The following is a 16,733-nucleotide window of genomic DNA, read 5'->3' on the forward strand; positions in this document are numbered from 1 at the left end:
GCAGACACCAAAGCACAGGTGGGTTCTAAGTGGTAACAACAAGACATCTGACATGATCATGTGCCATTCAGCTAACTCACATTTGGTTCAGTACTATACTGAGAGGTGTTTGGGAGGGAGAAGCTTTTTCTGCTGTGTGCACATTAGTTGCTTATGCTCACCTCTGTAGATAAACCGAGCAGTGAACTCGACTGCTAATATCTATGTGCTGACAAAGCTGCTGAGGCTTGACTTCACTGTTCCTCTGAACTAGAAACCCCTCTAAAATCTGCCTTCAGCTAGCCCAAGAACAACATCACTGATGTCAGATCTTAGCTGCTAGACTCCTAGAAAATGCACACCATGAGATCAACTATCAAAATAAAATTAACGACCCACTAAAACTGTTAATACTATTGAACAGTACTACTTCAAGAGATAACTCGCAATGCTCAGTGACATGAATAAATATCCCCAGGAAAAAAGTTCTAGCTTGCAGCAGAAGAGTAGTCTAAATATATTTCCAGCAGTTAGTCAAAAATTTTCTAAAATTAAAAAGTTAATTTATTTATAATTGTTGTTACTGTTTGCCATTCATGTTAAGAGTCACTTGTGTTAGCTGAATTTGATGCTTCCTTAATGAGAAATTACAGTCATATGCTCTGAATTATGGAGTATGTAAATCATTTTACTAACCTCATTAATCAGGAACTGAAGCTGGATTACTGCAGCTCCACTGTCATGCTGGCAGTAGCATTCAACCCCAGGCCGACCAAAGCTGGAATTGGTACCATTAAGGAATAACATTTGCATGTACCATAGGAAACACCAAACAACCAAACACCATAACCAACATTTTCACTATCACTGATAGCACATTCAAATAGGTTAACATCCTGCTTTGAGCTAGTACTCTCAACATAGTTAACCACACAGATCTAAGTGATTACCAAAAAAAAAAATAAATATAAAATATTCATAGATAAAACAAAGTAAGACAAATAAGATATCCCCATGGAATACAAAAACTATGTAAAACTGCTTAACATATAGTTATTGATGGGATTCTTCACCAATAAGAACATAATGGAGAATGATAAAGTAAAGTATTTTGGCAGAATTAGATATCAGGACTAGTATAAAAAGGAAGTTAATCTAAATAAACATCATATTCAAATGTCACATTTTTCCAGCCCAGAAGAAGTTCTCTCCCCCTCAAACATGAGTTGCCGATAGAAGAGCTGAACAATGCAAGTCTTGTCAAAAAACCAAACCAAAAACATGAGAGAGACAAAAAGATTAGTACCCAAAATCTGGAGGAGTAAATAGGAAAATATTCTTAATGTAAACTTCCAGGATTTCTCTATCAGGACTTGTTGGATTCACACCAACTATGATGTAACAAAAGCTCGTTCCTTTCCCCTCTCATGCATAAATCAGTCCTGTACTTCCATAATTAGCATCAAATGGAAGCAGCAGTAACACAGATTCTTTCAATTCTCCATACTTGATTGCTTGCAAATGTTTTGTATTAGAAATATTCTCCTTTCTTCTGATGACAGAATTAAGGAAATTCTCCAGCCTCCAGGAGACACAGAGCAGAAATAACACAAGTCCAGACAAATACTGCAACTAGTCAGTATTTCATCATTATAGTCTGTCCAAGCTTTCTGGAGCATAATTTGTCAAAGAGATGAGCACCTCTTGTTTTAAAAAGACACCTTAAGTTTTAGAAGAAAGGAAATCATTCCAAAGATGTTTCCCAGTAGGCAATATAATGTGCAATGTTCTCTCAGTATACACTAGAAATCAATATAACTGTACAATTCTCACAAATTCTACAAGTTTTCCATTTACTGAGAAATGGTTGATCAAAACCAAAATGGATAAAAATAGTCTTAAAAATACAAGTATTCAAACTAGACATAGCTGAAAGATTAAAGAGACTATTAGATATGCAAATTCAAACTCATCTGCCCAGCTGGTCAGATAAAATATAAGCAGAACTACAACTACAAGTCTGCTTGAACACACCACAATATTTTAACTTCTAACTTCAATCACGTTCTTCTAGACTAATGAATCTGCTCAACATCCAGCTAAGTGATGAGAGAGATACTAAACAGATGTTCAATAATCCATCAAACTTAATACCAGCTTTCTTCCTCAAACAGAATTAGTAATTTAATTTTGTTCTGGCATGAAGGGCTTAAAGGGGCAGCTTGCCTCACCTGTTTTTTTCCTTGTATTTTAATTTTTTATCAATATGTTTTCCATATAAAGAAGTCATCTGTATTACACTCACAGTCTACAGCTCTTCCAGAAAAAAACAAAAACAACAAACCAGGCATTTTAAAACATAGAAGGAGGGGTTGGGGGTTGTTCCCATAAACGATACCTTACTACACAAGCTCAGAGCACATTCAAACTTCTTTTTTTTTTTTTTGCATTAAATACAGATTGGCTACACAAATAGACAGATTGGAAGAAATTTCCCCACAAGGAAACCTAGAAATTTCCCAGATTTGCTTCAGTGTTGTTCATGCTTCTGTGTTCACTTGCATTAATTATTATTTGAAGAAATAGACTAATTTCACTTTTAGAAATTGCTTTTTATGTTTACAGGAAATGGACTTTACAACTTGTTAAATATTTGCCTGTACTGATACTGGCAGTTTAAAAAAAAAAAAAAAAAAAAAATTTCCCTAGCCCCACCCCTGACCATCAGCTTCTAGAATAATTAAATGTAATCCTTGTTCACTCACTCACTAACCCAGAGTTTATCTGGAATCGATGCTTTACATGTTACCTTGCCTGAAAACAAGAGGAGTATGACCCAGAAAAACAGAAAAGGCCATGGATTCCTCAAGTTACTCCAACCTTCGAATTCTATCCCTGAAATGTTTTCTTTAAGCACTTCAGATGCAAGTATTTCTGGAAGCACTGTTACAATTAAGCCAGTAGAAATTCAATACTTCAGTGCTTCAATGTTTCCTTAAAAAAATCCTTTTGTGTTTTCCAGGACATCTGAACCAGCTCTCTTTCCAGAAATCAGTAAACATAACAGCACTGGGAGTTAGCTTACACAAGCTTTGAACATCCAGAGCAAGTTTTTTTTTCTTTTTAACAAATTAGTGGAAGCCCCATATGCAGTGCTGAAAATAGAGTTTGGCCTCTTTTATACTGCTTACAGTTATAAAAAAATAATAATAGTCTCCTTGAAGCTAGTCCCATTTAGTTCCTTTGCCCAAGGATTATATCATCGTCACTTTTTTACCTAGTAGCTAAAATTATTCTTCTCATCTCAAATTAATATCATCCTCCTAACCAGCATTAATCTTCTTTTCTAAAGCAATGCAAAGCCTCCCAGTTTTGCAGGGCATCCTGAGTTGAAAAAGTACGTCACTTAAATACTGCCCATAGAAGGATAATAATACATCCTCCTTTCAGTACACGTTAAGCATTTCTCAACCACACAAAACAGGCAGGCAGCATCCCAGGGAATGCAGTTTGTCCAGATCCTTTATACTTGCACATACGTGCTTGAGGTGAAACAGCTCACTGTACTAAGCAGCGATCATCTACACAGAGCAGTCCCCAAAACAGGCAAAAATTCTAATTGACAAGATGGGCATAGCAGTTTAATTTTGAAGACAGAAAAATCTCTCTGCCAAAGACCTATGGTAGCTCTAGAGGAAATAACCTGCTCTGAGCAGTTTTCTACTCAGAAAAATACGTAGAGAAAATATATAGGGAGATTAATCCTATAAAACATCTATTTAGTTGCCTTCACTGCATGTCTGCAAAAGCAAATAAGAGACAAAAGCTGAAGCTGAAAGAAGGAAGAGAATGTCTTCGTCTCCTAACATCAGTGTTCATTTTCATAACTGCTAAAAGTGGAGCTCATACATACAAAAAGCACACTACCTTTCTAACTGAATGTTGCATAATGGCACCGATACTACTTTGATTTGTGAGAAAAGGCAACAGTTCCAAAAGGATTTGTTTTCCAAACAAGCTTTAGACCTATGCTTACTGTTGTTTTTATTAAAGCCAAAATTAAAGCATTTAAATTAGCAACATTGAGTTTTCTCTGCAATACATTTATTTAAAGTTACTATTATTATTTATAGCTTATCTAAATGGGTGCAACTCAACACCCATCTGCCCTTAAAAGTTGTCTTGAAAGAGAAAATTAACTCCTGAGTTTTCACGACAATCTCAGATCAGTTTGTTTTGGGGACCTTTCTGTTTGTTTGTTTGCAAGGTTGTTTTGTTGTGTTTGTTTGGTTGTGGGTATGTTTTGGTTTCTTTTTTTTTGGTTCTTAAAGTTACCCTAAGTAGACCTACAGAATAGTGAGTTGTTCTTCACCTACTGTTGACGCATACTACATAGGACAGTTGCAAAAACACTAACTATTAATTCAACCTCCAGTGTAAGCCAGTTACAACCAGACACATTTGTAATATAGATTTACCTTCCAAAGTATCACCACACAGATGTTTGCATCTTAACATCCTCATGTAGCCATAAAAAGTTTTGATGATACAGCACAAGATATGGATCATGTTGCTGTATCAGCTTTGCCACCACTGTAGTAGATCCAGATTTCAGACAAATCTGAAAGTATAGCAGCTTTTAAAATTCATTCCTAGACACTTCTCAGAGCTGTAGCTGTTACATCTAGCAGTATTTAAACATTTGGTAATTTTGATGTATTAAGATGTCTCCAACTAGAGGAAAACACACTACTCATCTGAGTAACTTGCAAAACACTAAGGGCAGTAGATTACTCACAGCATTCTTCTGTATACCACTCTGTAGTATATAGCTCTCTAGGACTGTGTATTATTATACCTACATATTTTACTACAGCCATGGCTATGTAGCAGTTTTCTATTTTACTTAATAGATCCCAACTTATTTTTATAGGCAGCAATGCCAGCACTTTGCACATGTTTTTTTATGTGCTTTGCCTGGTCCCCAAGAATTATGATAACAAAGAAAAAAAACACCATGATGGAAAGATTTCTGAACAGTATTTTAAATAAAGATTAAAAGTCTGTGTGGTATTAGTAACCACTGCCAAGTCTGGATACAGTCCAACAAAAGATGAAAAATAAAAACTTAATTTACATCAAGTTACGGAGTTCCACAAAAACCACAGTATCATTCTGCTTGGAAAAGACCTTCAAGATTATTGGGTACAACTATAACCTATCAACTATTAGCCAAATTATACCAATTCCAGTGCTTAAACCATCTTCCAAGCACCACATCCATGTCTTTGAAACACTTCCAGAGATGGTGATTCCATCCCTGGGCATCCTGGTCAGTGTGTAACAATCCTTAAAAAGAAGTTTCTTCTACTATCAAATCTAAACCTCCCCTGGCACAACTTGAGTCCTGGTGATCCATCTAAGCAGGATTAAAGCAATACAAGAGCAGACTTGTGCAACTTTCCTCACCGTTTTGATAATCCTACCTGTGCCCAGAACTGATTTGAACTATTAGTTGCACATGCAAAGCATGATCTCTCGCAATCATCAAGAACAACGTATCAAGCTATTTAGCAAGAGTATTATTCAAAAAGTCAAAAAGGGCTACAGTCAACATTGTCTACAAAACTAAATTTGACCCTTCACATCCATGCATTACCAAACAAGATAAAAATCAAAAAAATACTTTTGGGAGAGGTTCAGACTCCATACTAGCCCACACCATACTACGGTATCATATAATCTTATTTTCAATGAATCCAATATTATAGTGCTTCCTTCCAAAGCTCTAGGCCTGCTTAGCATCTTGCTGTGTTTGTATCACTCAGCTAAACCTGGCTTTATTCCTCTCCATGTCTCAGTATTTACGTCTGCAGAGCTGAACAATAGTATTTGGCAACATTTCAGATCCACTCTTCTACATGCAAATAACAGCACCAAGCAAAAACAAACTAGGACTTTAAAACTAAGTTTAAAGTCTGTCAGGTGGAAACACTATTAAATTACTGGTGGCAATTTACTACAGAAATTCCAGATGGACTGCTGTGATGCGTTCTCCTTCTGCCAGATCAGGAGGGTGAGAAGGCAAGAAAACTCACAGGAAGAAAACAGAATAAGGAAAATGCCAGATATAAACAGTCAGAAGGCAATGGCTGCAACTTCCATGCAAATATAGCACTTGCAAATTAGTTTGTATCTTGGCACAGTTTGACTTTGTTATTACAGATATCCTACCTCATCCATCCTTTTGGTAGCACATACAATATTAACTATGTTTTTACTCTTGTATCCATAGCTTCTTGGCAAAGACTAAAGGCTATGCCCCTAGAATAGAGGAATACTTGGGAGTAAAAATGTTTCTTTCCAGTGTTCAAATATTTTGTACAGACATTGCCAAAAGCAGCATTAAGAAATTTAATCTTCTGAACTAGATGTTAAGTGAATTTGTATACCTATTAAGCTGAACTTATGAAAGAATAAAGAACCATAGATATTATCTAATAAGACAATTTAACATTTTCAAAGAATGTAGCTAATACTTGTCCAATCAATTATTGTCAGTCAACACTGACTTCTGGCTGCAAAACAATGCTTTCCTAGGTCCAGAAATCTCTCTTCATTCACACAGCCTGATCTAAAATATTTCCCTTAACTCTTGCCTGCCAAACAAATCCTCTTCAGATGTTTTCAAGTCACTGCCTCTGGATATTCAGGACAGAAGACACTAACTGTAATCACCATTCATTTCAAGTTTGTTCAAATACAAGCCCAGTCCTCACCCACCTCGCTACAAGCTGAGTAGGAGCCAGTCTGGTCTGCTGTGTCCCAGTATCACTTGTATCTCCTTAAACAGTTACATAAGTTTGGTCATGATACAGAATAAGACCACAGGTACTATTACAACTTACATAAACTATACTACTGGTTTCTTGCATCGCCTCCCCCACTCCCACCTCCATCCCACCCCCCAATCTGCCATCACTCAGTTATCATTTCTCTCCTTTTACAGCAACTGCAGAAGTTATTCTTACACCATCTTTCCTTTGGGCACCAACACCTCCTTTCTCAAACTAACTACTAATCCCTTTTAACTCTTCTCTTACCCCATAGCAGCTTTTGCACCATCCTTCAGCTTTGCTAATCAATTTATCACTCTTCATATATCCACTTTTATGCTCTTCCTTTAAGCAAATTTAGTTCATTGCTAAGAGTTTGATTCGTAGTGATGCAGGTATAACAAGTTTTTTGGCTTATACAGTTTTTTGAAGTAATTACCAGCAAACTCACTTGTTGAAGTGCTAACAGGGTCACAGACTAGAAGTACAAACACTTCCATTATACAGACAAAAAGAAGAAACTTTGATTTGGAATAAAGGCAGTAGGTACAAGTTTACCACTCTATCACCTTGGCATGACAATGCCTCCAGACTCCTTGTGGTAGTGGTGTCAAACTGGAAGGTCTTCCAGATACCCAAAGTGATGTTCAGAACCAATACCACTGCTATGGCTTTTTAAATATGTTAACTAGCAGTGTCTAAATCCTAATTCAAACAATGCAATAAAGGGTTTTCCCTGCCTTAGTACAGACCTCTAAAATCTCCATTCTGAATGACATTTAGGGTTGTAAAAATTAGCCTCAAACATATGTGAGCCACCAATAATTATCCTCTCATTGCTACTCCAAGTATTTTGCAATACAGTCTAAGAATGGGGCTTTCATTTTATTTTAAAGCTTCCCCCATGGCATAATTTTTAGTTTTGCAAATCAAAAGAACTGAGAAACTTACTATTTCACTACTATCCAAGTAGTAGTGACAATTTTATAGAATGTTTGCTCAAAATTACCACCACAAATGAAAAAGCAAGGTACAATTCAAGCAACTCAGTAGATGGCACTCTTCCACCAAAATGGAGAGGAAACTGTCCTAACAAACAAGGGGCATCTTGGAGCTAGAATTCTGGAGCTGAGTTTCTACTCGTTAGAGTGGTCAAATTTTTGTTCTTTTCATAGAATTTGGAAAATAGTTTATTAAATCCTAAGATACTAATGGGGAATACCATGTTTTGTTGAAATAACTGATTTTACTTAGCTATTTTGTCCAGACATTTGTGCTATTACACAGAGCTCCATTTTACACTACAGAAACTGCAAATCAGTTTTGCATGAAGTGGCATTTTTGTGGAATGTGTTTACCAGAAATGGAGCTTGAGATGGACTGTTAGAAGGCTGACATAGTCCCTAGAAGTTGCTTATGCATTTCCTCAAATCTAATTTTAAAATGTAAAGCATAGCATTAAAAACAACACTTCCCATTCCATCTTAACTCTTCTTTTTGAAGTTGTTGCAGATGCCTCCTTAGTTTGTGTAGTATGCTTATTTCTCAATGCACTCAGACTTCAGATGGGTCCTTTCTTTAGCCCCCAGAAATGCAGCACAGTGCTAAAGCACTCTAATTCAGAAAGTGTTAGAAGATTTCCATGTACCCACAAGCCCAGATGAAGACTGTGAAAGGATGGAAAATGGATCAACAGAAAAAATGTCCAAAGCATTACCTCTAATCATCTGCCCTGAATTTTTTCTAGCAACTACTTGAACTACTAGATGATGGAAGGAAGGTTACTATCCTGCAAATCCAGCTTCACTGAGTTTCTTGGTTGACATTTTTGAAAATATGTTCACTTTTAGACTTCTGTACTAAAAGTTTTGGTCAGATTCCAAGTTATGTATGATACTTCAGGCAGAGCTCATCTGCTTTCCTATTAGAAGAATGTTTGTTACACTTGTTTGTCACCTGCTAGTAACTGCTGAGGCTAAAGAGCAATTTTGATCAACCTTGACAGAATGGAAGAAGTCATGCAGATAATACTTTGCTGTAAGTTTTATGAAAACAGGAAGCTGAGAAGATGGGAGATATGGTTCAGATTAACCCCATATCCCATCTAAAGGAGAAAGGATTATTATCTCAGCATCCTAAAATAGAGGCTCTGTATAAAATGCTGCAATCACAGAAAACATTATTAAAAGTTACAGCATGTAGGTAATTATACTACAAGATAGAGCCATATGACAGCAGATTTCATAGATAAAAGGCCCGTTTCTTTCCTCTAAATAAAAGTAGCCAAAATAATGAATATCCATAATATTACAACCTACTTCCTATAATTAAAACTGATGGGATTCCGAGGGAAGGGGAAATCCCATTCTCCTCATATGATGGCTTAAAGGAACTTTAATAGATGGCAAATCACATTTTGAGTACCTCATAGATGCAGAGCTGTACTGGATTACGCTGTTCCACACGTTCAAGACACCATCACATTCCTGTAGCTTAACTGAAATGCCTAGCAATAACTCTGAAACACTGCAATTGTCTTAAAAAAGGCCACATTGGAATTTAATGGTTTGACCTCAAATTTATTAGGAGTGAGGAAAGGGCAGGGGAGAGGTAAAGAAAGCTGAGTACTTATCTACACTGCCCCATGGTTGAGGAAAGGCTGCAGAGATTTTCCTTTCCACACAGTGCTGCTGTCTCCTACTCCCCACATACCAGGAGAGGACATTCACATTTCCACTGTTCCTTCCTCTTTTTTTAAATTGTAGAAAGAAGGCAAGGTAAAGAGCAAGTCTGCACAAAGATGTGCTTGAGGAAAAGTACAGCCTTTCCTTCTGAAAATAACTACCTTCAAAATGACATTCATTAAATTTCAAAACTAAAGAAGTGTGGACTTTTCTTAACAATTTGGTGCCCACTGGAATCCTGAGCAACTAATTTACACATGAGCACCACTCCAAGAAAATGAGATGGCTGCTACTTTGTTGAGAGGATGTATTTAAAGGTCTAGCAATCATACATCTTAAAAACAAACCACAAAAAACCCCAAACCAAACAAAAAACCCCAAACAACCTCTATTATCATCATCACAGTACAACACCTGGAAAAAAAATTTTTAAAAATTTATTACAAAAACCAACCCCTCCCTGTTGGAGGGATACTATCAACACAGACCAAGGCTTTGCTTTCTCAGGTTTTAACGTCAAAACCTGAAGTTAGAGATGTCAAATGGACAGTGTTTCCTACATTCTCTACAGAAATTTCCAGCTGCAGAAATCAGAGCTTCAAAATACCATAACATGAAAATAGCCAGAGGCTCAGACAAAAGAACAGTACTGTCTGGAACAGGACTCTTCATCCAGCCCCAAGGTGGCTCCTAAGCAGCAAATTCAGATCATTAAGATTAAGGTGGCATTGTAGCCTACTCAGTTCAGACCCGCTTTGAGTTGGGAGAACCTGCACTGATACAAAGTAATTTATTGCTTAAAATGTTTTAAAACTTTTTTTTCACGTTTTGACTGTCTTACAGCTTTTTCTACTCAGCAATGGAAAAAAATTAGTTTTGAATTAATTCTGTAAAACCGTTCCATCAAAAAACAGAGAGGGAACCTGGGATGTAACTCTCATCCAGTTACTGCAATTTACTAGAAGTTTCAACATGTGGAAGTTTTATGTATGCTCTGCATTACGAGTAAAAACACAGGAGGCTCAGACAGAAATTGCAGTAGAAAGCATTTAAGTTGATATTTCTCAGACTAAATCATTTGTGATGTTGGACGGGCAAGGAGGGGCAAGGAGGGGCAAGGAGGGGCAAGGAGGGGCAAGGAGGGGCAAGGAGGGGCAAGGAGGGGCAAGGAGGGGCAAGGAGGGGCAAGGAGGGGCAAGGAGGGGCAAGGAGGGGCAAGGAGGGGCAAGGAGGGGCAAGGAGGGGCAAGGAGGGGCAAGGAGACAACAAAAAGATGTAAAAAACCCTATTGTTTCCATGATTTGGCTAGACAAGTTTGTAGAGAATAAACACCATCTTTACACATTTCTATCCAAAGTTTGTTTTTTTCTTTCAAATGTTAGCAGAGTAGAATGTGTGAATTGGAAAAAAAAATTAAGCATTATATTTCCTGTTTGGAAAGAATTCTACCAGGGAGGCATAAATACTAAGAGAAAAAGAAAAGTGTATTTTTCCTAACAAAAGGAGAATCTTTACTCAATCTCAATTGTCTTGAACAAGATGAGAAAGTCAGATCATTTGCCTCAGACCACTCAGATGTCCTATTCCACAATGGAAGCATTACTGGAAACTACTTGTGGTCAAAAACTACAATTAACTCCACCAGAAGCAGCACTGTAAAGAAGTACACCTGAAAAATGCAAAATAGTACTTTTGAAGAATCATTCATTGAGAAAGAAACCAGTAACCTACAGACACTGAAAACTGCACATTTAATATAAAGACAGACTAGGTTTTGAAAGCAAGTAGAGATTGTTTCTTTTATAGTTGCTATTTTGAATTATTGGAAGTTATTGGTTAACAAAATTAATCTCTTTGTATAATTTCCTCAAACACAAGTGATTTATTTGCCTGTTGTACAAACCCAGACTGAAGTCTGTTTTATTAAAAATCACCATGAGAGACTGATCTATGCATTCCAGTCAAATATCAACAAAAATAATATGGTTGATGGTATTTAATTAGTAGTCTTTCAAAAAGTAATGTATCAAACAGCTATGACAAGTATTTTTAAAAGTTCTTAATAAGAGCTGAAAATATTTATAATGAGAAGCATTCATACAGAATGCACATACACTGATCATCTTTGAAGATTCTCCATTAATACACAAAGACAACACTAACAAGTATCCTCTCCAACTTTGCTTAATCTCTGCCCAACTTAAGTACACTTGTATAATTTGCAGTCATGTGCTATTAATGTCAGCAGACAATGAAAAGTTTGGGAATACTGACAATTCCCTGCTTTGGGATGTGAAGAATTTTTTGTAGAACAAACTACATGGACAAAATTGTCAAACTAGGCTTTTAAGTCTTTTACATGTTTTGTAACTGAAATATCATTTTCAATTCATAGAATCATAGAATTGGCTGGGTTGGAAGGGACCTCAGAGATCATCAAGTCCAACCCTTGATCCACTATCGCCATGGTTACCAGACCATGGCACTGAGTGCCACATCCAGTCTCTTTTTAAATATCTCCAGGACCAGAGAATCCACTACTTCCTGGGGCAGCCCATTCCAATGCTTGATCACCCTCTCCATAAAGAAATTCTTTCTAGTATCTAACCTAAACCTCCCCCGGCACAACTTGAGACCATGCCCTCTTGTCTTGCTGAAAGTTGCCAGGGAAAAGAGACCAACCCCCACCTGGCTACCCCCTCCTTTCAGGGAGTTGTAGAGAGTGATGAGGTCTCCCCTGAGCCGCCTCTTCTCCAGGCTGAACAGCCCCAGCTCCCTCAGCCTCTCCTAATAGGATCTGTGCTGGAGTCCCTTCACCAGCCTGGTTGCCCTCCTTTGGACCTGCTCCAGGACCTCAATATCCTTCCTGAACTGAGGGGCCCAGAACTGGACACTGTACTCAAGGTGTGGCCTAACCAGCACTGAGTACAGGGGCAGAATCACTTCCTTGGACCTGCTGGCGACGCTGTTCCTGATGCAGGCCAGGATGCCATTGGCCTTCTTGGCCACCTGGGCACACTGTTGGCTCATGTTCAGCTTCCTGTCAATCCAATATTCAATATCCAATTCGATGCAATGTAATTTCAGAAACCTTCTGCAAGTAATAGAAACCTTTGCAAGAATAGTCTCTTTGAACGACCTCTTATGCAGCAAGTGACTTTATGTTCCTGCATATCCTATCACTCTGTAGATGAGGACAGCAAACATTAGTAGCATCTTTTTTGACAAATTTGATACAACCATCATAGCAGCACACTATGACATTTAAAGAACAGCACAAACTAGTTCTCCTCCTTTGACACTTACTCTAGGTCATTGTTTTCTGGACTTGTCCAGCACTGTTCTAATTGCAACAGAATCTCCACTGCAGAAAAAAAGCCAAGACAGAGAACATTAGCAGATCACAGTGTGATTACCACACAAGTTTTCATGCCATCTTCCTTGACGCTAAAACTCACCACTACACTACACCATGACTGTTGGTTTTTCATGTTTTTTATCATACCACAGAAACTGCTTCATCAACTGTTCAGGCGTCTGATAAATTTTGCTTAAACAGCAAAGATTATTTCCTTGCTAACAAAAAATTGTCTTTATGGAAATGATTATAGCATGAAATACTGAACTAAAATGAAAAAGTTTGTGCATCCATAGTGTTGAACAACTTCATAGTTGATAAACAACTTGATACAGGTGTGTTAGAGGGCAAATCCCAGTTCAGTATTTGCTTCCAGAACTGTTGTCTGCAAGTTTGCCCATTCTCCTCCCAAATGTACCAGCACAGCCTGCTGACACCACCTCCAAAACCCATATTCTAGAATTTCACTACTCATTTTCAAATTAGAATTTTTTTCTTTTTTAAGTTAGTCTAATAGTACTTTATTGAATGTCTCCTAGTTTTTGCACTGAAAATTATCTAAAAAACAGCTCACCATGAATTTCCAAGTATGCCATTTTCATTTTACATATTGATCATAGTTACACCTTTGTCATCCTCTCTAAACTGAGGAGACCAAGCATTGCAAAACCATTTGTAACTTCAGTTTCCCTGGGATTAGAACAGAAAACAGAAAAACACGACACAACATGGATATATCACTGTATTATATAAAAACAAAATTATTTTTTCTCACCACGCTTTTCCAAACTTGTAGGATAGATTCAGTTAAAAATTTAAAAAAGAAAAAAGCCAACTTTCAGTATCTCAGCAAAAACATAAATCCACCCATCTACCAGTTTGAGATTTGTACATTGACTGCTGTGATCTTTGTCTCAAAGACCTGGCTTAAGTCAATCCTAATTTTCTTTAAACAGTGCATATAATATAGTGCATTAAATATATTTCTAAATATGTAATACACTGCTATATATATCTCAAATATGCATCAGCTTGAACTCAAATACATGTATTACTATGAAATCACACACAAAACTTACAAACTCTACTTCAGTTTGAAAAATACTACTTCAATGTTGAGACAAGTTCCTGACAAGGAAATGTTTATTTTTTTCCCTTCCAGGTCAATCTTTAAAATAGTGGAAGACCACCTTTGTAAAGGCCAACCCAACTTTAACTGAGTTATGAAAGCCTGTAGGTAGGCAACAATATAATTCCCTTCCAATTTTAGAAATTAGTCTTTTTTAGAAGGATTTCACCAAGGTAATAGCTAAAGTTTGTAAGTATTCTGCCCAGTCCAAGGTGCACTAAGACACAGGTAAGTTAGTTTCACTTTTGAGCACTTGAGAGAAGAGCCTGTCCATAACCTTACACAATCTCTTTTTTCCAGGTTAGTAACTTACCACAATTTCTTTCCAAAATGTTTTATTTCACACCTAATTATTTTAAAGAATGACAGAATATTCATGTTGCCAGCAAGAAATCTCAATCACTTAAACAGAAGTTTACTCAGGTTTTTTTTTGGTGGCTTTCCTTTTTACTTGACATTTAAGGGCAGCCATGAAACTAACCTCACAGTACCAGTTTGCTGCACAAGTTTGGAACATGTATAAGAGGGAATGCAGGCAATTTACAGCTATGCACCCCATTCCAAATATAAATAAGCATCAGTAAAGCTTAGTAACTGTACTTCTAATATGAACACTACAAAGTTCAGACAAGAATATTTTTCAACTGTGAACATCTGCTCTGTTTAACAAGGTAGTAAGACTGGATAGAGCATTTGTTAAGAAACTACAGGCATACTAATCCTATCAATTTAACAATAAGTGATCACAAAAAAATTAGCATTCTATTCTTTCCCCCTAATGAGCAAGTAGAAAAATGTAAATTGCTTTTGTACATCTGCTACTGCGGACTAGGAGCTGTTGTTACTAGGTGGGAAAGAGGCAGGACCTTTAGCAGAAAAGGCTGTCAAAAAATTGGATACAAAAATTGGATGTTAAAAAAATTAGAGCTGGATTACCTCTTGAGCTGATTAGTCTTGAACCATCAAATATATAATTTTAACATGAACTATAGATCTAATAATGTTAATGGAACACATACAGAATACAAGCCCAGCAGTAGCTTCAAGAGGCCACTCAATGCAAGCCCCTTCTTGAAATGGTGTGAATCACACAAAATAAAATAGTATCTCATTAAGCAGAAATACAAAAGCCTTGCTTCCTTTGCATCTGCAGCCTCTCTTTAGTTCCCTGGTTTCCAGAGTTAAAGTAGCTCCTCTGAAGACTTTTTCACAAAACTATAGGAGCAGGAGGAGATATTCAGTTTTGAAGAATCCATGGCAGATACCTCATGAAAAAGTGAATTTGGTTTACAGCTGTCTTGGTGGAGAACCTCACCTCTACACACATCCAGTATTGCTCTCATGGACACCGTCTGGTTTGAGTGAGACAGGCAAAGACATGGAAGCAGTGGTCAGTGCAATTCTATCAATTTTTGAAGGAAATTAAGCTTCAAGTTGTCCAAAGAAAAAGCAGATTTTGTTACTACCTTTTAAATGCACTTATGAAACAATCTCATGACACTCACCAATATTAATAAAGCAGCATTTAGTTATTTCTATCAAGCTATAAACTTGTCTCTGTAGAACAGTGACCAAGTATTTGATCTTGCAAACTGCAATGCTTCAGACTTTACTTTTTCAAGTACCACAAGATCAGCACAACTCTGAAAAATTTCAGTTTCACATTTTAATTAATCAGCATAACCTAGCATTCCTCAAAGCATTTAACCCTGTACTGTTTTTATTCCAGCAGACACAGGTTTCAAATTTTTCCTACTTTCACTGTTCTTGATACTCAAGATAAAATCTAGAGGAAATAGAAATCTAAGTGCAGAATCACTGATGCACAGTGGAACTACTGTAGACAAATGAGTAGGGAAGACCTATTCCTGAACTTCAGTGAAAAGTTTTTACAACTGCAATATTAGAAATTGATACGGCTGTCTCAATAAAAGAAAACATCACTAAAAATAAAATTTAAAAAACTAGGCAAGAAAAGCATAGGGGTTCAAAATAGACTAAGTCTTTAAAGGAAGTGAGCATAGGGGTTCAAAATAGTTTAAGTCTTCACAGGAAGTGATTAAGTTAGAACAACTAGTACGCAGACCAAGGCTGTTATCAAGTTGTACAGCTCTCTACCATAAAAGCAGATCCAGAATCTCTTACCAAGGAGAGATTTTTAACTATATGACAAAATGGTTCTCATTTGAAGCAGAGAATCTTCAACTGAACATCAACATGTCAAATCAGGCTAAATAATAGCCACAGAAAAAGTAATTTTGTTAAAGCATTGTAAAAATCGAGATGAATCAGGATTCACTATGAGTCTCCAGAGTCTGACAAAATTGCTGCATATTTTAGAAATCTACTAAATAAGGAATTATACAGTTCTACCACAGTCCTCACTAGTGAAATGTTTCAATTTTAGATGTTTACAAGCTAAAATTATGTTAAACCATGCTTAAATTCAGTGGCACAGATATCACTGCAAGAGATTTAAATTGTCATTAGACTTTCACCTGTATTTGTATGGGAAATCAATAGAAGTAGTAACATAGTTTTCCTTTCAATAAGCATATTAGCTGAACTATTATCAAATGCCTGTAATAATTAGCATGAAAAAGGTCACCTAAGTTATCATCAGTTGAATACTATGAGGCTATGCTTGATTAACCTATAGCATTCAAGTACTAATTACAATACCACAAATTAAACTTATGTTTCAGTCAAAAAAGGTAAGTTCAAAGGTTCAGCAAAATCAAGAAACT

At 36.8% G+C, this 16,733-nt stretch overlaps 1 protein-coding gene across 3 annotated transcripts in view; it reads right to left on the reverse strand.

The window, feature by feature from the left end:
- Positions 1–16,733, reverse strand: part of STXBP5 (syntaxin binding protein 5) — a 98,933-nt gene that overhangs the window by 72,158 nt on the left and 10,042 nt on the right. For all 3 annotated transcript variants that reach the window (XM_030448008.1, XM_030448006.1, XM_030448005.1), the window contains exon 3: positions 676–757. In XM_030448008.1, coding sequence (XP_030303868.1) covers positions 676–757 — 82 coding nt within the window. The remainder of the gene's footprint in view (positions 1–675; positions 758–16,733) is intronic.

The sequence above is a fragment of the Calypte anna genome, chromosome 3, assembly GCF_003957555.1.
Source record: "Calypte anna isolate BGI_N300 chromosome 3, bCalAnn1_v1.p, whole genome shotgun sequence".
NCBI classification, from domain to species: domain Eukaryota; kingdom Metazoa; phylum Chordata; class Aves; order Apodiformes; family Trochilidae; genus Calypte; species Calypte anna.